Here is a 25,237-nt window from a genome sequence, read left to right on the forward strand (position 1 = left end):
TAAAGATTTACACCCTCGGAAACCCTGTACAGGGTCGCTATGGGTCGGAACCGACTCGATGGCACTTCACAACAACAACAACAACGCTACCAGAGTTCTATAGCTAATCCTAGAGCACCAAACCAGGAGTCCCAAAAATCAGATAGAGAGCAAGAAACCGAACTGAAACAAAAAGTCAACAACAGAGAGTAGGTTTAGCAACTAGAAGCTGAATAATTCTAGAAACATGGGGTTCAGAGGTAAGCATTCTTTGTAAAGTGCTAGAAGCAACAGGGAAGAAACCACTACGGGGCAGGTAGTCCTTTCACCATTGATTGATTAGAGGATCCCTGAGCAACATTAGGAGTCCTAGTATGGCGCTGCAGGATAATGCGCTAGACTGCAAGGTCAGTTTGAACTCACTAGCAGCACCCTATACAGGGTCGCTATAGGTCAGAATCGACTCAACTGCACTTAACAACATCAACAAAGCAACACTAAGTATTTCACTTAAATGGAAGCAATCAGCAGACTGACTTTCTTTAACATCTTTGATAGCTTAAGGTCAAATGAAATGAGAGTTCAGTTACGGTTACAGGTGGGGATTGGAGCTGAAGGTTAAGGAATGAATATATTGAAGTGACTGAGCCTGACACCAGGAAAAGGGATAGCAAGAGGAGTTGGTAGACTGAGAAAACAGGTAGAGGCTAGGGAATCACAAGTCTTTCTGATTTCCAAAGTGGATTTAGCAAGAGGGACAAAGTGGAGAAGTAGAAAACTACAAGATAATGGCCAGGAGGTGGTATTTCAACTAAAATCTTGACCTTTTCTACTTATTCAGCCAAAACAAGTTATCTAAATTGGATTTTTCTAGGGAAAAAGAAATCTCAAAATGAAGAATTACCAACAATAAATTTAGGGAAAGTAGTAGACACACATAGTTTAAATTTCTTAAGCGATGTCTTGCTACAAATAAGTTCAGCTTGACCCTAGCATTCAGACTCTATCTAGAAAATACCTTTTCCCAAGAAGTTCCATTTTCAGTCTATGAACACTGTCCTTCCTTTGACCCTTGTATGAGAAAAACAATAGTTAGCATTTATTCAATGCCATGTGCCAAATTCTGTGCTTTTTATATGTTGTTGTTGTTAGGTGCCATCAAGTCGGTACCAACCCATAGTGACCTTAGGCACATATCGTTTAAATTCTTACAGCAACCCTAAAAGAAATATAGTTCCTATTTTACAAGGTAGAAAACTAAGGTCCAAAGAAGCTAAATAATTTGCCTAAGCATACACAGCTAGCAGCAGAACTGGGATTCAAACTCGTAACTGACTTGACTCAAACTCCCAACCTCTTTTGCACATTTCCTGTTCTCTGCTGTACTATGTAACTGGACATTCCACTATAAGTTCTTAGTGTCTAGTCATTCACTAAAACTTCAGCTTTTTTTTTCTGGAAGGTATTTCCATAATGCCCACTGCTCTACTTAGGCAGTTTTTATTTTTTCTAACAAAAGGCAACAAATCCATATTCGATCCCTGTTGAATGCCATCCTGATAGTTTGACTCCATGTGTTGGATGAGTGGGTGGATGGATAGATGAATGAGATGAATGAATGGATGGACAGATGGATGGGGGTGACTGTATTGAGTAAGGGTAGGTGGATGGTTGAGTCCATAGCTACAGAGGTCTTCGAGTAATCAGATAAACCTTTTGCTCAGGAAGCTTGCAGTGAAAAAAGCCCTTGAGAAGATCATTTCTTAATAGCATACTAATATTTATAATTCCTTTATAATTTGATTTGCTTTAGTAATTAATGGTGAAAAAGCCACTTTGGAAACCCCAACATTTGCCCAGAAACGGCGGCGTACTCTGGATATGCTGATTCGCTCTTTGTACCAGGATCTGATGCCAGACTTGCATAAGGTAAGCCTGGGTCAATGGACCTCTTACCTCCTCACAGTGTCTGAGTTAAACAGAAGTCTAGCAATGAGTCCTGGTTAGAAAAACAAAGGAGACACCTTTATTCTTGCTGTCAAGAAGATACTGTGGCCACATGGGTTAGTGTTATTTTCATTGTTACCACAAGAAGGAGGAGTGTTGAGTTTCTGTATAAAGGAAAATGATTGTAGAAATGGAAGTGCAGGTTGGGAGGCATTACTGTAACTCAGCAGTCCCAGGAGCATTGAAAAATGTTGTTTTGGAGTGACTGTTCTAGGTGATACACTCAGCATTACCAGAGTTGATGGACAGGCAAAACTGGAGATGGTAAGAGACAGACTGTGTATACTTTGCAAAGTTTTCTGGAGCTTCAGTGCCATGTTCAAGACTGAAACAAACCTTTACATTTACTGAAAATCTGCTTGTGCCTGACACTTCCTAGTCCTTGGTGTATCCACGCAGATCAGACCCAGTGTCTTCCTTACAGAACTCAAAACCTTGTGGGGCACATGTGCTTTCTCAAGGTTTCCAGACTCAGTGTGAAGTCACCAGATTCAGGGCAAAAATCATCATTGTTTAAAAACATTTTCACTATTTAACAAAGAAGCATGGGACAAGTGAGGAGATGCCCTGAGAACCAGTAAAAATCATTGTTGATGGTGTAACTAAATGTAACGCCAGGTTGCAGGTGCTCACCCAGGAGAGATGTAGAATAGCCAAATACCCTAGGACTCACATAGTCACTTCCCTTCTGCACAGTCACCACTGTCATTTTACAGGTCCCCTTTTAACATCTGGCTGCTAAAGATGCCCACCTACTTGCAGGAATTCAACCAGACTAATCCCAGGACCCCAAAGAATAAACTATAATCTACATCCGTCCATTTTGTTGTCTCCTCAGGTCAGGGAAGAGTGCAGAGAGGCTGCTACAATGAGAATATGAGATTCTCCAGATCTTGGTTGAAGTAGACTTCTCTGACCAAACCCCCATTGAAACCAAGTCACCCTGCTAAATACTCTCACAGCCCTACATACTTATCTTTTGTAGAAATGATTATATGTGATAATCATGTAATTTAGTTACTTAATCTATGTATCCTATTAGCCTTGGAGATCCACAAGGATAGAGACTATATCACATTTCTGACATCTGGTAGAGTTGTAGATGCTCAATAAATAACTTGCTGCTTGAGTGAGTATACCTAGTTCTATGATTATGGTTTGGAAGAGATGTATGTAATGTGTGCCAAGCACTGTGCTTGCATGCTTTGCCTCATATAATCCTCATAAAATACTTGGAGGTAGTTATGAACCACATAAAGTAACTGAAACTCAGAAATTAACTAATTTAGCCAAGGTAATCCAAAGAACCAGAATTGCACAATTTGAGGGTACTGCTAGCATAGAATTTAGTATGTTGTGCTCTGTGGGCACCACTCTGTAAGAATGCAATCTGCAGAGCTGTGCAACATGGTGACTCAGATCTCGATAAGTTAGTAAGAAGTTTGCCTGATTTCAAAGTCCATATTCTCTACATTGCACAGTGGTGGCTCTTCACTTGTTGACTTTTTTTTAGTACAGACCGTGATGCATAGTTTGTGGTCCATAAATGCTTACTGGATGAATGCACAGAGAATGTAGAAATTGGACCATTTGAACAAAATGGATTTGATCATTATGAGAAGTCAAAGGATCAGATTTAACAGCCATCCATGGAATTCATAACTTGTTTTTCTTTTTTAGAACATGCTGAATAGACGATCGTTTAGTGATGTCTTACCAGAATCGCCCAAGTCAGCCCGGAAGAAAGAGGAAGCTCGACAGGCAGAGTTTGTTAGAATAGGGCAGGTGGGTTGTATTCTAAAGCCTTTTGTGCTAGCCAGGCAGTCATAAATCCCATCCAAACCTGATAGCCCACCTGCAAAGACTTTTATGTGTGCACAACACTGTGGGGCTCTGTAATTTCTTTAGGATTATTGTGGGAAACATGAATGTGATTTTTGGCACCCAGGTAGATGTAGTTCTTGGCAGATGTGAGAGTAAAGCACTCTGCAGAAGGGGGGAGTGTTACTGACTCAAAGCAGAGAGGCCTCAGTGTCCAGTTTGGGGCTCCCTGTGTGTCAAGAGAACACGTACCACTTGCTTGCTTCCTGGAAATTTTCTGAGGAATGGAATGCCAATTTGGGAAATGCACTTTGGGCTCCTCATTGGCAGGAGTAAGCAGAGTGGCTCTGTCACTCGTGGGAGACATGAATTTCATTATTTTACTAGAAAGTGATCATCCCAATCTTCACCTTATTCCAGCTGTATGGAAAAAACCACTTTCCCTTTGCCTCACTCCCATGTGATACTAGTATTTCTCACTTCTGGGAGGCAACACAGCTTCCTGCCTTGATCCCACGTCACAGCAGGGAGGAGTGCTACCAGCTTCAGAGAAGGTTCTGACCTGAAAGTAGGGAACTAAGCAAGGCAGGTGGATGAAGGATGGTTGTGTGATCAAGGAAAGCATAGAGGCAAAGGTAACTTTCTCCCAAAACAATGGCTACTATTACAGAGGCTTTTAAACATTGGTGCTTGTTTAAGATGCCCACCATAACTCTGGAGTCCTGGTGCGGTACTGTAAAAAAGCACTACACCGCAAAGTCAGTTTGAACCACAAGGTTGGCAGTTCAAACTCACCAGTCACTCCTAGGAAACCCTATACAGGGTCATTATGAGTCAGAAACAACTCGACAACACTTAATAACAACAACAACCCTAATTCTAGAGATTCTGATTCACCAAGATTAAAGAGGGCCCTAGAAATGTATTTTCAATGTTTTCCTGTTTGAAAATCACTATTTTGACATACTGATCTATTGCAGTGATAGAATGCATTTGGGATAATTTGAATTAGAACATTATAATCAAGGCTTTACCATATCCAGCCAACTTTATTCCTTATTTTCAATGATCAAGCAGTATGGGAACCTGAAAACTTTAGTCTGAAATTTACTCAATCTTTTTTAAAGCAAACTTGTCTGTCCTACTGTTCTTTTGCTGCCTGATCACAAACTTTATAAGAGATGTCTGTTCTTTAAGGCACTAAAACTGAAGTCCATTGTGAGAGGGGATGCTCCGTCAAGCTTGGCAGCATCAGGGATCTGTAAAAAAGAGGTGAGTTGATGGTCCTTTCTAGTAGAGCTGTGAATATCTTTTACCCTCAGTGAAGTTATTAGTATTCTTGGAAAGAGACTTGTGGGGCAGGAGAAAGAAAAACTTATCTACTGCAGAGCCCTCAGGGAAGTCCTTGATCAAGTTGGGTAGATGTTTAGTGGGAGCCCCTCTGCTGTCTCTAGCATGCACATGCCATTGCTTACTTAAATGGAGCAGAGTTGTTGGGCTTGGATATCTTGGTCAAATGCATATTCTGATTCAGGAGGTTTGGGATAGGTCAAGACACTCCTTTTCTAATAAACTCCCGTGGGGTGCCTGTGCTAGTGACTCCAGACCACACTTTGAACAGCCAAGCCCTAGAGCAGTGCTTCTCAAATTCTAGTGTGTATTAGAATCTCCCTTGCCATCTTCTGATTCCATAGGTCTGGGATGAGGCCTCAGAATCTGCATTTCTAATTTCTAATAAGTTTCTGTTGATGCTGATGGTGTTGGTCAGTGAACCACAGCTGAGAAACCACTCTGCCAGTCAAAAGTGTCAGTGGCCGCTCTATCTACATCTTGTTTCTACTTTCTATGCAAAGAGAATTAGGTGATTATCAAGAAGAGTAGAGGAGGAAAATAACATTTTGGAGTACAAACTTCCTATACACAAATTTTTGTAAAACACCCTTACTAAATAATTATGTCTATGTTCAGAATATGTATAAATTATTTAAATGAAGCAAACTCTCAGGCAGTGTATCACTAGAGAAGTGTCCATTATAAAAGCAAAGGAATTATATATACTTTTATCTTCCTGATAAAAGTAAGAATGCTTTGTAGTTGAACTGTAGAAGCTACATGTTTCAAAGTCTGGTTTCAGGAAACTGATGAGCTAAAAATAATACAAATGGTACTAAAAACCTTAAGAGTTCTAGAAAGGCATTCTTCCCAAAGATTGCAGAAATCCCCACTGTCTACTTGTTCATGTATATAGTAGTACTGCCCAGCATTTTCTAAGTACCAAATTCCAGTAAGATTTAATAACATTCTTATAAGATGTTCTTAGGGAAGTATTTAGAGTTCTGATTTTGGAAGAGAAACATGAGACCTCCTTGCCCAGCAGAATCTGCACTGTGACCCTCAGTGGCAGAAGTGGGTTCAGTACACCAGCAGTTGCCATTGGTCATCAGGTTAGAGCCTCTGTGGTCAGATCTGATATCATGAAGTCACTGGCCCCTTTGGGAACTCATGAAAGCAATGGGCTCTCCCATCCCCAGACCAGGAATGTAAAAATGGCACACATGAACAGCATTTTGAATACAATCCCAGAGATTTTACAGGCCTCTGTAAACCCTCCATGAATTCTCTAAAAGGCCCATGGATCTTCTGGGTTAACAACCACTTTTCTGCCTCAGTGTTCTAAAATCACACCCTTCGGTCTATTGTCAGAAAATATTTTGTTATTAAAGACTTAGTTGTTCTGTTTTCATGTTACCTAATGCTCTAATGTCTGTCTCTCTGCTCATTAACATTTCTATTGACTTGGATATTTCAATGTCTTCTTGCTAGGAGTAATCTTGGGGAATTATCATTTGAATTAATGACCTGTACTTGGATAGCCTTTTCAGATTATAAAATGTTTTCAGGTGATCCTTTCAAACAATACAATCTGTATCCTAGTAATTAGAATATTCTTTTGGAGGCTTGTGGGATTCTTAAAGAGAGGTCGTGGCTTTTCTAAGACAGCAAAATCTCACACAGCATTTACTCCCAGCCCTTGAAGGTGGTCCTCAGAGCCTTTTGCTTCTACTTAGGGCACATAAGAATGTGTCACCCCATGCCGTGTATTCAAACGTATACTTGTACACGTATGCTCTTGAATAGCCTCAGCTAGGACATCATGCTGTTGATGCTCTTGATGATTTTACTCTTGATTGAGTATAAAAATAAAGATGTAGGATTTTGTCCTATCCCTGAGAGTCTCTAAGAACTTCCTTTGTCCTTTGAGGCTGAATCTGGTGGTTTGGAGGGAAGTGAATGATTCGGTTGCAAATGTCCACAACACCAGTGTGATGAATAGCCCACTAAACAGTGACCCTTCAGCTCCGGACATACACACACAACTCTGAGGCAGTTGTGAAGGTGAACTAACTATTTTTACCTGAAATGAAGATGAAATTAAGACTCAAGGGGGAAAGTTTGCTCACTGTAAATATGTCACAAATGGGAAGCATGACCAGTTTGTTGGGGTAACAATTGCCATTTTCCTCTAAGCAGATATTATTTTTTTGTTTTCAGATTTTTTATCCTTAAATGGGTCAATAAGCATTTTCATATTAAGACAATATCAATCTTGTGCATTATGTATGTTTTAATAATTTTGCTGAATCAGCAACACAGGAATCTGACTTTTTAAATACAGTTATGTGGGACTTCCTTTTATGATGAACTAATATGAATTCTCCAAAAAATAGACACCAATTGGTCCAACTTCCAGTTATTAAAGAAAAAATGCTTTAAAAATGTTTCCAATGCTTTGATTTCCCTCAAGGAAAATTATAACAATATAGAAACAGGTCCTGGTGCTAGCAATAAATGAATCCACTCTTTTCTGATTGCAAATGTATTTGCAAGGAGACTTTTCTTCTTAAGCACATTAACTGCATCCAGACCTCATTTAGTTACCAGGATTTGGAGTGACTGCTCCCACTGGGGTCTCTGTGTTACTGCTTCAGGAGTTGTACTATATATTTTCCATTTGATGGGCCACAGTATATTTTCTCTGGTACACTCATTTTCCGATGCTTGTGTTGCCTCACAGCCTTGGGAGCCCCAGTGTTTCTGCAGTAATTTCCCTCACGAAGCTGTGTGCGCAGATCCCTGGGGCCAGGCCTTGCTGGTTTCCACTGATGCTGGCGTCTTGCTAGTGGATGGTTAGTGAGTAGCTGCTCCTACAAATGTCTTTATTTGTGTAACTTGCAGTATTTCTAAAATGGGTGACCACTAGTCAATTCCCTTTAGGCCATGAATGTGTCCTCAGAAGTGAGGTTAGCAAAATTTCATTTCCTTACAAAATTACCCCCCTTGTTTTTAAGGTAGAGGGAAGACAGCTGGAGGGTGAACCATGTATGATAAGTTCGTCCCTTCCCCAAATTTCAGATTAGGCTACAGAAATCAAATGACCTGAAAAAAGGTTCTACTCTTTGAGCCATGATACCATGATTTCAACATTCTACCTGAAATCAAGAGACAGGTTGTGATTTAGTGCCTCTATATCTTTTAGATATCAGGAGTATGTTCTCCTCTCTCTCAAAGTCTTTTTCTAAAGTTCCTGATTCAAAAAATATTTGTATTCAAAACAAGCAATAAGAAATAGAAACAAAAAGATTTTGACAGGGAGATAGGTTTCAACTCATTATAAAATCAAACTTTCTGACAGACAAGTAGATTCTTCTGCCTGGAGAGAGTCAATTCCCTGTCTACCAACTGGGCATGCCCTTGGTGAGGATGCTTTGGAGGGAATTCAACCTCAGATGGGGTTGTAGACTCAAGGATGGTGTAATCCTTTCTAGCAAGAAGCCCTTTTGGGTTCTTCCAAATGCCTAATGTGGGCTAAGAGTCCTGGTGTGACACCATAGGAAAAGCACTGAACTGCTAACTGCAAGGTTGGTGGTTCAAATCTACCAGCTGCTCCTCAGAAACCCTATACAGGGTCACTATGAGTCAGAACCAATTCAATGGCACTTAACAACAGCAACATAATGTGGCCTAAAGGGACTGAACACCAGGAACAGTCCTCTCCTGGGGCTCAGAGGGAGCCATAAGCATTGAAACAGCATCTTTTAACGGTACCGCCTCAGATTGCTTGGAGCAAACTCCCGCAGTCTCTAGTTAACAAAGACTGAGAATACTGACAGCCTTTACTGTGAGAGGAACATAATGGCCTAAAACTATGCAGCACCCGCCTGCCCTTCGGCACTGACCTTTGCTCGAGCTCTCTGACTTTTACTGAACACATGTACCGAATGCCTCCTATGTGCCAGGTGCCTTCTGTGCTGTGACAAGAGAGCTGGGCTGTTTTATAATGGTCTTGTTTCTGACCTTATCTATCATTTCTGATCTTTGTTTCAAGTATGTGTCCATAACATTGTATATATCACCAATTTCATAAAAGGTCGATCATTTACAGTTCATAAATTCAGAATCTCAATTAAATTTTAGTCTTAGAAACTACAAAACAATTAGAAAGTCTTTGTGACTTTGAAGAAATTACTTAACCTCTTAGAGTCTCCTCAGATTTCTCTAAAGCAGGAGTTATTTTTCAAGTGCCTGAAAAATAGTTCATAACAATTTTTTAAAGGATGAAATAACTAAAATGAGGATGAGGAAAACTAATAAGAAGAGATTGTGTGGATGAAATAAAGTTGCCTATGATAAGTGCTTACTGCATTGCCTGGCACATAGTAATAACTTATTAACCAGCAGCTGTGTGGCGCTGTGGGTTAATGCATTGGACTGTAGAGTCAGTTTGAACCACAAGGTCAGCAGTTCCTTGGAAACCCTATACAGGGTTGCTATGGGTCGGAACTGACTCGATGACACTCAGAAACAACAACAACATTATCTTTGCAATGTCTTTATAAGCTTGCTAAAAGGTAATAAAATCCTTATATTTTGCTAAAAGTGCCACCAAATAAAAGAATTTATACCAAAAAAAAAAAAGTTCTAAACAAAACAGACCTAGAGGTTGAGTCCTACCTCGAGACTTAGGATGGAGAAACTGAGACCTAAAGAAATGGTATACTTGTCCAAGAGAGCACAGATGGTGAGTGGCACATCTGGAACCAGAACGCAGATGTGAATCCTTATCCAATATTCTCCACTAAATCAGCTATAGTGAGCACAGTGGCTCTGTACAGTAAGCACTAAACTGTAAAACACATAGCAGTTCAAGTCCATTAGTTGCTCCTTGGGAGAAAGATGAGGTTTTTCACTCCTGCAAATATGTACAGCCTATACAGGGTCACTATGAGTCAGAACCAACTCAATGGCACTTAACAACAATAAATTGTTGTTAACAACTAATAACAACAATAAAAAATTTTTAAATAATTGTATTCAAATCAATTAAATGCTACCAATGTTTTTGATTCTGCCTTAGCACAGACTCCCAAAAATACAGTTCTGACAAACATGAAAAAAATGTGTGATTAAAAGACTATAAAATGCTGTTTGCCTTTATGGGAAAGAGAAAGTATGCCTCATAGTGACTATTTGTAAGGTGTGCTTAAAATTAGGGGAAAAAAATTTGTTTACAATGCTTCTCTTTTTTTAATGCAAAATCCAAACCAAGATTACCAAATCCCTTTCTGAAATGTTCACCTTTATGTATCTAAAATTGAGTGGAAAAAAATAAATAACATAATTTACCAGGAAAATAACTTCTTCAGGCTGTCTTAAATAGGTGGCAGCCAGATGTGCTTAGGTTTATTACTTCGGGTTTTTATTACTCAGCTTAGATTTAATATTCAGGTTATCTTTACATGTGATGCTTCCCTGTTGGCTTTTGCTGAAAGAAGACTAATCTTTCAAGCTTCTTTATAGTCTTTATTGTGCTTTTAAGCCATCTTCCCTTATTATTTCCTAGTTTACCTTTTCTTTGTCTGCACGTAATCATTTTATGAATTGTTTCCATGAGTGAATCTCTCCATTTCACTTCAGGTTGAGTTCTATTCCATCTCATTAGCTTCTGCTTAATTTCATTAACTTTCTCTGCACGACAGTCTACTCCTTTCAAGATAATTTTTTAAAATCAAGATCCTTTTTATTCTAAGAGTAGCAAAACTTACTTTGAAAGAACTCTAAATCCTTATTAAATATGCTCTCACCATTTGTTGTGGTTTAAAAGTAATATAAAAGTAGGTTCTAAAAGATTGCATTTCTTCATAAAGGGATTAAAAGAGAGGGAGAAATGTTCTGAAGCAATCACTAGGGTCCACACGGCACTTTCCCCCTATTCTTACCTCCTCTTTCCTGTACTATATGAAAACAAGCTCAGATATTTGAAAAAGATTTGGTGGAGAATAATGCTCGCTTACTCTTTACACGGTTTAGCAGCTACATAACATGCCTCTGTTTTAAAACTTTAAATGAAGTCCTTCTATCATTTGTTAATTCTTTACATTACTGTTGTTCCCATGGTTGTTCAATCATACCATAGGAAAGTGGTGCTGCTTTTCTGCTACAGCTGGTTAAGGACATGGGTTTTATTCCTACATAGATTTGGGTTCTTTATGCTCAAAGTGGGACATTGGACAAGTCAGGAATACCTCTTAGCCTCAGATTCTTCATTTGTAAAAAATGTTATTATTTAAAGTTCCTACCTAGCAGGGTCAAGGAACTCTGGTAACGTAGTGGTTACGAGTCTGGCTGCTAACCTCAGGGTTAGTGGTTCAAAACTACCAGCTATTCCACAGGATAAAGATAAGACTTTCTGCTCCCATAAAGATTTACAGCCTCAGAAACCCTATTCAGGGTCACCATGAGTCGGAACCTACTCCACAGCACGCCACCACCACCATTACCTAGCAGGGTCATTGGGACATTTCAATGAAATAGCATTAGGGTCTGGCATGTAGTAAGCCAGCAGTATCTGCTATCTGCCATTGCTGTTGCTGCTGTTGTTGCTCTACAACAAAATGAAATAATCATAGCTTCCTAGCCAAAATATGATGATAGGTACTGGATTCCATGTTTTGAAGAATCAGAATTTCCCCCAGCCAAGTACAAAGATCCTGAGAGTCTGTTTCTTCTTCTGAAGGCCTGGGGTAGAGCAGGAAGAAAAGTACTTTCGCCCTAATAATTAAGGGGAACTAGGAACCCAGAGCCCTCACAGGCCTGCTGTAGGAGCAGGAGATTCCCTCCCCATGTAAGGCAGCTGGTAATCCTGATAGCAAAAGCTCTTCTCCCTCCCAGCCACCACCCTGGGATGGATGAGCTCCCGATCAGACTTAAGATTCCTGGAAGCAGCAAGATGCTCATGTCTCCTTGCACCTAAATTCATCCTAGGCAAACAAGCTCAAGCCCACAACAGCAGAGCACTTGAACACCTAAACTTCAGAAGCTCAGATAATGAATGAGATAGCCAGCTCTCCTACTAAAAATATCTACACCATCCCTGGACTGTCTTGCTCTGATTCTGGGTCAAACTCAGAATAGCCCTTTTTGCTTATAGAAAAGAGCAACTCTTTTAGCTTCCTATGTTGTAGGGTCTCCAAGAACCTTAGAAAGTAACTGTTAGCAATTTAGAGCCTAGTAAGTAAGCTGAAAACAAATCCTAAGTGTAACTGAAATGTCTTTAATCGTCCAATTGCTGAAATCTTCCAGACCATTTCCACTTAAATGTATTGGTTTTCTTTTCTTTTTTTTTTTTCCCTGCTCTTTGGGCAATTTAATTTATATTTTTCTCCCAGTTTGATTTACTTATTTTTGTCTAAAGAAGAGATTTCATATTCTATATGGAGAAATACTAAAATCTGTAGGCAAACTATTATTGATAAATATATAGATCATGTTAGAGTAGAGTGAGTTTGTACTTATTTTAAATATGAGAGAATATTAATTTTGCTTTCTTGAGAAATATACACAATGACCAAAAATATGGTGCAATTTCAAGCATTACATAAAAATACAAAAATACTTAAAAGAAGAAGTGACTAGTTTTACTCTATTTTGTTTTAAGTTGGTATTAGGTTACAACCCCAGTGAAAACTGGGATTGAAAGATGTTGCTTTTTCATTGGTGAGCATTAAGGAGAAGAATAGAGCTTACATGGCCCTGCTGCTGCACTCCCTTTATAGAGTTCTGCATGTCTCTGAGAGGGAAATATCAGTATTTCTCCCTGAGCAGAGAAGAGACTAGTGCTTGAACTTATCATTCAGACCTTATGAAAGCTCTAGAAACTGACTTCCTTGCTTGCCTAGAGAGACCCAGGGTCCTACATTACACAGGCATGTTTTGTAGGCACTAGAACAGTGTGGGCTGGGTTACTGTGTTGGGTGACCAGTTCTTCTTTTCCAGATGATCTTCCATCGGTGCCAGTGTTTGACAAGAGTCTGCTAGTGAAGCAGATGCATGTGCTTGAGACCCTGGACCTGCTAATTCTCAGAGCAGACAAAGGTGGTATTCCCTTCCATGTAGTGGGCTCTGGGAGGAAAAAGCATATAGCCTACACAGTCTGCCCTTTCAGTTCTTCCAGGTCATTTAACTTTGTCATGTTAATCTCCTCTTCCATCCTTTTTTAATCTCACCAGGAAAAGATGCCCGCCTCTTTGTCTTCAGGCTAAGCACTGTGCAAAAGGGCATTGAGGAAAAGCAGCCTGTGAAGAGCAAGTCTGACTGCAGAGAAAACAAGCTTGAGAAAACAAAAGGTGACTTGGTTCTTCATCTCCTAGTGGTTTCTGTTGGTTTAATTTTTTTCTTAAACTGCTCAAATTTTACTGGAAAAAAAAAATGGTTAAGAATTGTATTTTAGTGGTTTGGTTCTTACTTGGATATACCACAAAGATAGCATCATTGTTCTTTAAGAAGAGCCTGAAAGACAGAAAAGCATGTTAAGGACTAGAGGAAATTCTAGGCCATACGATGTTTTGGAGGTGAATTAAGCCAATTAGCAAATCTGTCAGTAAAGAGATTTTTACACACTTTGATTCCTGAAGCTTAATCTCCCCTCATTTTAATTCATATGATACAGCAGGTAAGAAGCTCTGTCCACAAATTCTAGGATATAGGGAATTATTCCCTATAACTTAATTTTTCTGTTAACTCAAGCTGATTTTTATTTCAAGCCTCTTTCTGCCTTGTACCAGAACCATTCTTTGTCGATTCATAACCTTCCTCCCTTATCCTCTATTTCCTGAGGCATGCTTAATTTCTAGGGTTGTAAGATAATGCCAAGGGTTATTGGTAATGCCAAAACCTAGGGGCTTCCAAACTCCCTTGTCATCAGTTCAGTATCATTTATTTCTCTTTCCAGGTTGCCATTTGTATGCCATTAACACTCACCATAGCAGAGAACTGAGAATTGTGGTAGCAATCCGGAATAAACTGCTTCTAATTACCAGGAAACATAAGCCAAGTGGGGTAACCAGCATCTCATTGTTATCTTCCCTATCGGAGTCGCCTGTGGAAGAATTCCAGTATATCAGGGTAGGCTTTCACTTCAAATCACTTCTTTTATCTGCAAGATGTCCACCCAGAGTTTACCATCCTCTTGTGCTTGTTAACCAACTAAGGAAGACCTCTCCTTTGGTGCCCTAGTCTCTCCCAGAACAGTAACACAAAAAGGGCTCTTCCTAACTCCAATCTACTCATTCATTCCAATGAACATCTTTAGGTGCTATTCTAGGCATTAGAAACACAACAGTGAATAAAATGAATTCTCTTCTCTCATGGAGATTGCTTTCTAGTTGAAGGATAAAAGAAATAAGTATATATATGTGTGTGTGTGTATATAAGTGCTGACGATTGTAGGATTAAACACTGGACTGCTAACTACAAAGTTGACAATTTGAGCTCACCAGTCACTCCACGAGAGAAAAATGAGATGGTCTGCTCCTGTAAAAATTTATAACCTCAGAACTGACTCGACGCTTAAAAATAATAGCATATACAAGAGGGTCTCAGGAAAAGCACAAAACAATAATGGCAGTCCAACTGACTACTACAAGAACAAGCAAGTTGTTGTTCACCCAGGTCACATCAAGGCAAGTAGTCAGGTCCCCCCAGGGCAAACCCCCTTCCAAGACTAAGACTCAATGGGAATACACAGGCAGACATGACTGCTGACCACATTGGTCACCAATAAGGGGAAGTGAGGGAAAAATAGCAATGAAGCTGCCAGCTAAGTCCTACCATGTTCAGTAGACTCCTGTGAACCCGAGTGGAGACCTGGTTGGCTAGCACTATGGCAAGACCTGGGGACTCCTGGGCCCAGAGTCAGTGACATAGACACAGAGGACTAGAGTGGAGAGTGAAGCGTTCAGCTGATAAGAAGAGAGGGCATATGCACAAGAACACCCATACTTGCAGATAATACCCACCTGACTTGGCTTCAGTGGCTGGATGATCAGAATGCAACTAGAAGAAGAAGGAAGAGGAAAAAAAGAGTAATCTAATATAATTTGATGAGCTTGTCCTACACCTATGGATGCAGTAGCTCAAAAGAGGGAACAAATCTTTACAGTGAGGATCATTCCCACCCCCTTGATATACAGGGTAGACAGGGATGGGCAACTTGGACATTGGCTACCCAAAATAGGGGTGCTACAAAAGCAAGATGTGACTGGCTTACAAGCTTTCAAGAGGGAGCCTAGATCCAGAGGGCATGGAGGAAGGTAGAATCTCCACTGAGTAGTATCTCATCTGTCTGGGTGGGGCTGATGAAAGGAGATGGGGATAGCACTCATGTGGCACAATAGTGAATAATTGCTATCAGGACTGACGTGAAGGTCAGAAATGTAAAGGTAGATGTTTTGTAACAAAAAGAGGGGAGTGGTGGAGTTTGCAGTCCATAAGCAGAGGTCCCTGGGACCATCAAAGGAGAAGAGCCGAGTGCGGGACCCTACCCAGAGAAACAGCGATACCAGAGATGGAGGCAGAGACGATGACGTGGAGAGATGGAGCGGCTGGGGACTCTAGACCCAGAGAGGGAGAGGGGCTCTGTGCTGACGACCGGGGCGCAGGCTTGCAGGGTGTACCCTGTGGTTGATTGATGATGCATGGAGGGGATTGTAACCTTGACAATGTAATGATATACGATAAAATGAATGTAAAGCTAATGTTTTCCCATGTAAACTAGCACATAATTCACAATAAAACATTAAAAAAAAAAAGAGGGTCTCATATGACATCAGGCATAAGTAAGTTTTGAGAATAAAAATAAAGTAGGATAAGGGGACACATTGGCAAGTACTGATTATTGGAATGCAGAATTTGGAAACAAAGGGAAAGGGTCAGTAGTTGGAAATTTTGTTTTGGTAATAGAAGTGATGCCAGAGGTGGCATGATAGAATTTTGAAGACCAGTGTCCTTGAAAAATTAAAGAATCAGTGGTATTGAAGAAGGAAGTCCAAGATGCACTGAAGTTATTGACAAAAGAAGTGTCCAGGAATTGACTGGTTACCATCTGAAATGTTTCAACAAATGAATACCATGCTGGAAATGCTCACTCATCTATGCCAAGAAATTTGGAAGACAGAAAGCTGGCCAACCAATTGCAAGAGATCCATATTTGTGCCCATTCCAGAGAAAGGTGACCCAACAGATTATGGAAATTATTGAACAATATCACTAATATCACACATGAGTAAAATTTTGCTGAAGATTATACAAAAATAGAGCAATACATCAACAGGCATCTATCACAAATTCAAGCAGGATTCAGAAAATATGGAACAAGGGATTTCATTGCTGATGACAAATATATCATGACTAAAGGTAAAGAATACCAGAAAGATATTTACCTGTGTTTTTTGACTACCCAAAAGTATTAGACTATGTTAATCATAATAAATTATGGAGAGCATTACAAAGAATAGGAATTCAGGACACTTATTTGTACTCATGCAGAAGCTGTACATAGACCAAGAGACCGTTGTTCAAACAGAACAAGGGGATACTTTATGGTTTAAAATAAGGAAAGATGTGGGTCAAGGTTGCATGCTTTCACCATATTTATTCAATTGGTATACTGAACAACTAATCCGAAGAGCTGTATTATATGAAGAAGAATGTGAAGACTCATTAACAACCTGCAGTATGCAGATGTACAACCGTGCTTGCTAAAAGTGAAGAGGTCTTGAGGCACTTACTGATGAAGAGTAAAGACTGCAGATTATGGTGGTGATGGTTGTGTGCCACTGAGCCAATTAAAACTCATAGTGATAGGGTTGCTGAGGCTGTGAATCTTTACAGGAGCAGAAAGACTCACCTTTCTCTTGCTGAACAATGGGTAGATTCAAACTGCTGACCTTGCTGTTAGCAACCTAGCTTAAAATCTACCACCATGACCACCCTTTCCTGCAGATAAAGGTCTGCGTCTTGAAGATAGATTATGGAAGGAAGAGTCTGATGTGATCTCTGGGCAGTTGGGGGTTGATCAGGTGGCTGCTCTGTATTCTAATCCCTTTCTCCTATATCATCATTCACACAGGAAATATGTCTGTCTGACCCTCCCATGGTGATGACCTTAGTGGATGGGTCAACTGAAGAGAGCGACAATCTCATCTGCGTGGCTTATCGGCACCAATTTGATGTGGTCAATGAGAGCACAGGGGAAGCCTTCAGACTGCACCATGTGGAGGCCAGCAGGGTAAGTTGATAGTAATAGGGACAAGTGGGAATCAAAGATTAGGAATGGTTGTGCCCTCTAATTTTGTGATGCCATGATTAGGATTTCTTTAAAATTACATACTATTTACCATGTTAGAATTACGTGATTATACTATTTAAGCTGAACCATGTGATGTTGCCTTTTTATAGTAGTTTGATCTAATATAATGAAACATTCCTCTAGCTCTATTCAGCTTTTCCAGACCGTGCTCTAATATTTTATTCTGTTGGACAAAAAATAAACGAAGTCACAAAGTTAACTACACATACATGAAAATATTTGCTTGGCTGTTCATGTAACCAGGAAGGTCTTTGGAGAATATGGTTGCTCTCTGTGGCCCTGCAGAGTCAACAGTTTAGGGACTGAGTGACTGGGACTGAGTGACTGGGATCAATATAGCACCCCTCTCTATCCTGGTAGAGGCCCACTGGGAAAGGGAGAAGAGGTAGAATGCCACTGGAAAAGGGTCTACACCCCCAGGCTACTCAGAGAACAGTGTTGTCCTGGGGTTTGGATGGAATCTAAGGACTACCAGAACTGCCCTAAAACTCAAAAGATGACTGTTCAGTTTGAACATTAGCACTCACTGGAGGTCGGTGATCTCCACTCTGTGACCATCACTGCAAAGTTTTCAGTGCTGATGTTAGCAGTTCACAGAGCTCTTCAGCCCATTTTGTGCCTGAGAACATTTGAGCCACATCAAGTTTGCAAAAAGGAGCTCTGATAGAGTAGTGGTTACAAGATTTACAGCCTCAGAAACCCTATACAGGGTCACTATGAGTCGGAACCATTTCAAAGGCATACCACCACTACCAAGTCTGCACAATGCAGTTTCAGCATTCTGACTTAGGACAATGAAGAATAGGAAAAGCTGCCCCTGGAGAGAATATAGTTCGTGATGAGACTTCCAAATAAACAGGCTTCCTCCAGTTTGCTGTTGTTGTTGTTAAGTGCCATCCAGTCAGTTCCATTTCATAACAACCCTGCATAGGGTGTTTTAGGAGTAGCTGGTGAGCCTGAACCGCCAACCTTGCAGTCTAGCACATAAACCTGCAGCGCCACACCAGAACTCTAGTTGTTATGTCCAGTTAAATCAGAGGTGGGGAACATCTGGCCCGTGGCCTGTATAAGGCCTGTGAAGTCATTTGGTCTGACCTTGCCAAGGCAACCACAGGCAGGACTTGAAATTCAATAAATCTAGGAGCTTTTTTCATAGCAACATAAATTTATATTAAGTGAATCATAATAATGTAAATTTTGAGGGACAAGCAAGGAACGTCTGCTGTGGGATAGACAGGGCACCTACAAGTACACATACAGCTTCTCATCGGCTGCCCATGTTGTGGTGACTCGGAGGACATCAGTGCCAGGCAGGCTGGGAGTGTACATGCCGTTGAAGTGTTCACACGCTGTGGTGAAGCTGCGGCGATCCGGTGATGATGAGACAAGATGCGATGAGATGATTCCTGGAGACGTGCATGACCTTGTCTCAATGATTGACGATGATGTTGTTGATGTCTTTGTTGACACAGATGATAACTCCAATACAGTCTTTATCCACACATCTGCCATCAGCAGTCCTTGCAAAAACTGAACCTCAGATGAAGATTATGGAAATTACAATACACAGTAAAGACCTCAAGAGTCGATGATACAAACATTGGATATGCTCCAAATCCAAGATGCAGGATTAGAACAGTGATCAAAGCAAAAGAATCATATCGCTGGCCACACAGACACTGGATAGTTATTAAACTTAAGTGGTTATAACTTAAGTCCTGCAAATGGTAACTACAAAGAAAAGACAAGTTGATACAGAGTGTGGCTCTTTCCAAGAGAAATGGACAAATGATTATTTGTTCGTTATAGTCAAAGGCAAACCTGTGTGCCTAGTTTGTGGTGATGTATTACAGTAATCAATTTGGAGCGTCATTACAGCTCAAAACATGCTAACTCAATGAATTGGGAGGCCAGATGCATCTGGATAAAATCAATGCACTTCAGCTGAGTTTGGAATCACAGCAAGTCACTTTTACTAGGCCTTATTGTGACCGAGACAACGTTATTCAGATGAGTTGTGGAGTGAGTGAGCTAATTGCAAAGAAGCTGAGGCCTCATGTAGAGGGAGAGGCTGTGACAGAGTGGCTGGTGGCTGCTGTGGAATTGTTTGCATCAAAGTAAAATTGTTTCAGTGTTAGTTTGTTTTGGATTGAATTACTGATTTAGCACAAGATATTGAAAAAACATTTAAGGATTCTGCAGAAGCTCTCCAATTTTTCTCTCTGGCTTGTGATGAGACAATGGACATAACAAATACTGCCCAACTGGCCATTTTTGTTCGTGGGATAACTGCAGAGTTCGACCCTCGAGAGGAACTGTTGTCACTGGAAGCCGGGCATGGCACTGCAAGAGGTGAGGACTTGTTTAAGAGGCATGTTTTATCAATGAAAAAAACTTGAGCTAACATTTGAAAAGTTAAGTGGCCTTCCTACATATGGAGCTCTAGCCATGGTTGGATCATAAAAAGAAATAATTGCTTTTGCCAAGAAAGAACTGAATCATCTCAGTCTTGATCCAAGTGATTTCATTATATGCCACTACATCATACACCAAGAAAGTCTCTGTGTACAGTCATTGCAGCTCAACATTGTGAAGCCAACAGTAGTGTCATCCATAAATTTTGTTTAAAAGCAGATGGTTTAACAACCACCACTTTAAGGAGTTACTGAGTGATCTTGACTCTGAGTACACTGATCTTGTTTATCAGCGTGAAGTGCGGTGGCTGAGTCACGGGAACATGCTTAAAAGGTTTTATAAACTGCGGGATAATGTCAAGCAGTTCATGGAGATGAAGGGAAAACTTGTCAGAGAACTCAGTGATAGCGAGTGGTTGTGTGATCTAGCCTCCATGGTAGACATTACCAAGGACCTCTCAGAGCTGAACATCAAGCTGCAGGGCCCCAACTAGCTTCTCAGCTCTCTGCTATCAAACTTAATGTAATTTGAAGTTCAGTTAAGGCTGTGGAAAGTGCAACTCGAAAGGAGTAACACGGTACATTTCCCCACTCTGGAAGGACAGAAATCTTCTACAATACTTGAATATGCTGGTGAATGTGTGAAACTAATTGAGGCATTTAATAAAAGATTCAAGGATGTGAAAAGTAAACAAATGGAATTGAACATCTTTGCTACACCGTTCAGTGTGGAACCAGCTGATATGCTTGATAACCTACAACACAAAATCATTCAGCTGCAAAACAATGATAGGCTGAAAGCTAGGTAAAATAACCTCCCACTGCTTGAGTTCCATAAATGGTACATAAGCAATGATGACTTTCCCACTTTGAGGAGACATGCATTGAAATATGCATCTGTGTTTAGAACTTACTGCTGTAAACAGTTCTTTTCAAAATTTACTATCACAAAGAGTTTACTGTGCTCCAGACTGACCAATGCAAACTTGAAAATGCAGCTGCGAGTAGCAACATCACCAATATCAGTTGACATCACATGCGTCACCAAAGAGAAGCAGTTCCAGCCATCACATTTGTTGTTGTTATGTGCTGTGGAGTCGGTTCCGACTCATAGCGACCCTTTGCAGGGTTTCCGAGGCTATAAATCTTTATGGGATCAGAAAGCCTTATCTTTCTCCCGTGGAACAGCTGGTAGTTTCAAACTGCTGACTGTGAGATTAGCAGCCCAATTCATAACTACTACGCTACCAGAGTGCCTTGCCATCACATTGGTGGTGGTGGTGGTGGTGGTGGTGGTTATATGCCGTGGCGTCGATTCCAACTCATAGTGACCCTGTACACATTAGGGGTGAGTTAATTAAATTTTTGACCAAATATAGCAGGCTAATTTTTAAGTTGATAATTCTGGATGGTCTGTGAATGATGTTATAAATATCCAAATGGCCCTTGGCAGAAAAAAGGTTCACCACCCCTGAGTTAAATTCATGAGAATGAAGAATTCTTTCCCAAAACAATTTTTAAAGCACACCTTTGTATATTACATGCTCTACATAAATATTCATTAAAATGCTCAATACTGTGTTAAGAAGATGAACAATTAGAGGAAGATTTTAAGAACTAGAAAAAGAAAAACTTAAAATAAGAGGCCTTCTTATCTTCAGCTGTTTTCAATCACCGATTATTCTGTGAGTCTTCTTTTATATATTGGTGGCACCCATACTTGTCTGGGAGTATCTGGGGAGCTTCAAGAAGCGCTGATGCCTGTGCCCCAGAGAATTCACTGGTCTCGGTGTGGCATGGAATTTGTACTTGTCAGTGATCCCAGGTGATTGTGATTCTAATGTTTAGACAAGGCTGGGACCCACTGGTGTACATTGCTTCTCAACCCTGGCTATAATCAATTGGAGAGACTTTAAAAAAGATCAGTGCTCTGATCCCACCCCAAATCAATTACATCAGAATTTCTAGGGGGATAGTACTTGTTTTTAAGCCCTACCAGGTGATGCAAATATAGAAATAGTGGTGGTGGCTGTGTGCCATCAAGTCAGTTCCAACTCAAAGTGACCCAGAATAGAATTTCCTGAGGCTATAAATCTTCATAGGAACAGAAAGTCTCATTTTCTCCTCAAAGAGCAACTGGTAGATTTGAATTACTCTGAGGTTAGCAGCCCAACTCATAATCCACTACACTGCCAGGGCTTGTTAGGGATAGCTGTTGTTGCATGCTATCGAGTCGGTTCTGACTCACAGCGATCCTGTATAGGGTTTCCCAGGAGTGGCTGGTGAACTAGAACCACCCACCTTCTAGCTCAAACTGACATTGCAGTCCAGCGCATTAGCCTGGTGCCACACCAGGACTCCATAAAGACAGTGGTGGTGGTGGTATGCCATGGAGTCCATTTAGACTTAGAGAGTTTCTGAAGCTGTAACTCTTTACAGGAGCAGAAAGCCTCATCTTTGTCATCTCTTCCAACCTGTTTCTGAGGAGGAAAGGCCCATTTGTCCTTGTAAAGTTTTTACCTTCTTGCTTTTCAAAACTCTGTGTGTAACCAGCTAAAAAAGGCAGAAAAATTATGGCCTAGCAGGTCTTTTGGAGGAGTCCTGGTGGGGCTGTATGGTAAGTACTAGACTGCTAACCACAAGTCAGCAGCTCAAATCCACCAGCAGCACTGCGGGAAAAAGATGAGGCTGTCTGCTCCTGTAAAGATTTACAGTCTCAGAAATAGTATATAGGGTTGCTAGGAGTCAGAATCAACTGGAAGATAGTGAGTTTTTAAGTGAGTGAGCAGGTTTTTTTTTCCAGTCAGTCCTTCCCCTGCTTTCCCAAGCCTTAGCCTGCTTTTTCTAGTTGAAAAGTCCCCATTTTTTTCACAGACACTTTCTGGAATGTTTTGGTTTTTAAGAAAACATGCTTACATGCCTGAAAATTGTGTCATTTAGTTATTCATTATTGTTGTTAAGTGCCATTGAGTCAGTTCCGACTCATAGCTACCCTATGTAGGGTTTCCAAAGAATGGCTGGCTGGCTGGTGGGTTTTAACTGACAACCTTGTGGTTAGCGGTTCAGTTATTCATCAGCTATTCATACAGAAAAAAATATTTATTTTTATAATGCTTTTCAATTTTTTCATATTTTATACTGTGCTAAATTCATTGGGAAAAAATTAAAGTTTTTGGGTTTTTCCAACTACTTCTATGTTTTGTTTTCCTGAAAGCTATGGAGGAACTGTTCTAAGTATTTCTGCCTTGACTTAGTGTGCTTTTAAAAGCAAAGATAGTTTTTCTCCAAGATAAAATGTTTAAAAAAGAAGCAGAAAGCAAGCCCCACATAGATCTGTGTGGCTCCATGTGTTGAGTACCACCTTCAGTGGATTAGCAGCTGATGAAAATTTGTTGAACATGCATTTATGCTTAGTCAGACATAGTTACTTACCTTTACAAGGAATTTACTGTTTAAATTGGAGAGATAAGCCCTAGAGAAGTGGAAAAGTTAATAAGCAATGTGATTGATAATAGCTAGGAACAGACCCTATAAAACAGGGCTAGCTTTTAAAGCAGGATGTTCCTGTGCTGCTCAGGCCCGGAGTACAGTGGAAGCAGGAATGAGTGAGGGTGACACAACCGAGAGCCACTGAGAATTTCAATCTCATTCAAATTGCACCAACTGCCTAGCTGCTCTGTGCAAAGCACCTGTGTTATTAGGCTGGCCTACTTTCCTGCCCCCATTCCTTATCTCTTCTTGGTGGAGGTGGTGTGCCGTGGAGTCAATTCCGACTCATAGTGACCCCGCATAGGGTTTCTGAGGCTGTAAATCTTTATAGGAGCAGAAAGCCTCATCTTTCTCCCATGTAACAGCTGGTAGTTTTCAACTGATGACCTTGAGGTTCGCAGCCCAACTCATAACCACTACGCTACCAGAGCTCCTTCTGATCAATGGCCATTTTATTTCCCATATTAGCTTCAACCTTTAGTGTAGCACTCTGAAACTCTATTTCAAGTTCATTTTACTGATAAGCCCATTGTGACCTACTGCCCTAGCTCCAGCAGCCAGCCTTGGCCTCGTGCCCCAAACAAAGGTCTCCTCTGGGAGGACCTGCAGATCTGGTAACTGTATCTGGATCTCTGGCATATTTCCTATACCTAAGTCCTCATCTTGTCCATCTGCCCAGAACCTAATGCTTCTCAATTGGGCATTACCCCTGAATCACGTGGGAAGTCTGCAAAGTTGACCATTGAGCAGCTACTTCTGCAGGTGGGGTACAGACCTGCTCTTCACTTTTTCCCGCACTGTGTTTTAAATTCTCACAACTGTATGTTGCTTTTACAATTTTTAATGGACTTTTAAAAATTCACATAAAAATTAAAGTCCAATATTTACATCCTACTCTAGACCTACTGGAGTTCCGGTGTGACACTGTGGGTTAATGCACTGGACTCCAAAGTCACTTTAAACCACAAGGTCAGTGGTTCAAGCTCACCAGCTGCTCCTCAAAAACCCTATACAGAGTCACTATGGGACAGAACCGACTCGATGGCACTTAACAACAACAACAACTAGACCTACTTTATCAGAATCTCAAGAAAGATGTATTTTTAAAAACTCCCTAGTTGATTCTTATGTCCTCACCTGGTTAAGAAACAGCTCTGCAGAGACTGAGCCCTCTCAGGCCCCTCTCCAGAAAGCAGACAGACATACACATACAGTCGGAAATAGGCCTCCCTGTGTGCATGTTAATAAGGGTCTGAACCAAGTGCCTGTAGAGCAAGTTCTTAAGTTCAGGTCGTGGTCATTTGTCTAGCCCTGTGGCAGGAGGCTCGCCAGGTCTGTCCTTCAGCCTCAATCTCAGAATGCTACTGAACACAGGACAGCTGTCAGCACAGTCCTGGAACACCTTGGTAGACCTGCTTGATGCCACTACCTCCCTAGTATCTGTAGTCACCTTGTATGTACCATGGCCTAGAAAACTGCCTGAACTCCCTCTGCTCCTGTCACTGTCACCACCCCAACCCCCAACCCCCTACACACACACAAACACACATACAAATACACACAAATGACTGCCTATCTGATTCTGCTTTTCTCACTGCAGTTTAGTCCCTCCATAAAGATAGTAAAGACCACCACTATTGAGTGACCATGTTTGTGTATTGGCTCTGTGCCAGAGGACTTCACTTGCTCTTGGAATCTTCACACAGCCTGTGAGACAAGTGCTATTCACATCCCCATTTTTGCAGAAAAGTAAGCTGAGTCTCAGAGAGGCGTTCCCAAGACCACACAGCTAGTAAGTGGCAGAGGCAGGACTTGAGCCCAG

The 25,237-nt window shown here is 40.8% G+C and overlaps 1 protein-coding gene across 2 annotated transcripts in view; it reads left to right on the plus strand.

The window, feature by feature from the left end:
* The window catches only part of GARNL3 (GTPase activating Rap/RanGAP domain-like 3), a 163,429-nt gene that overhangs the window by 108,850 nt on the left and 29,342 nt on the right, over positions 1 to 25,237 (plus strand). For both annotated transcript variants that reach the window (XM_006834784.1, XM_006834783.1), the window contains 8 exons: positions 1,793 to 1,908; positions 3,667 to 3,771; positions 5,005 to 5,079; positions 7,883 to 7,994; positions 13,141 to 13,239; positions 13,374 to 13,490; positions 14,096 to 14,268; positions 17,273 to 17,431. In XM_006834784.1, coding sequence (XP_006834847.1) covers positions 1,793 to 1,908; positions 3,667 to 3,771; positions 5,005 to 5,079; positions 7,883 to 7,994; positions 13,141 to 13,239; positions 13,374 to 13,490; positions 14,096 to 14,268; positions 17,273 to 17,431 — 956 coding nt within the window. The remainder of the gene's footprint in view (positions 1 to 1,792; positions 1,909 to 3,666; positions 3,772 to 5,004; positions 5,080 to 7,882; positions 7,995 to 13,140; positions 13,240 to 13,373; positions 13,491 to 14,095; positions 14,269 to 17,272; positions 17,432 to 25,237) is intronic.

The sequence above is a fragment of the Chrysochloris asiatica genome, unplaced genomic scaffold (genome assembly GCF_000296735.1).
Source record: "Chrysochloris asiatica unplaced genomic scaffold, ChrAsi1.0 scaffold00014, whole genome shotgun sequence".
Classification (NCBI taxonomy): Eukaryota; Metazoa; Chordata; class Mammalia; order Afrosoricida; family Chrysochloridae; genus Chrysochloris; species Chrysochloris asiatica.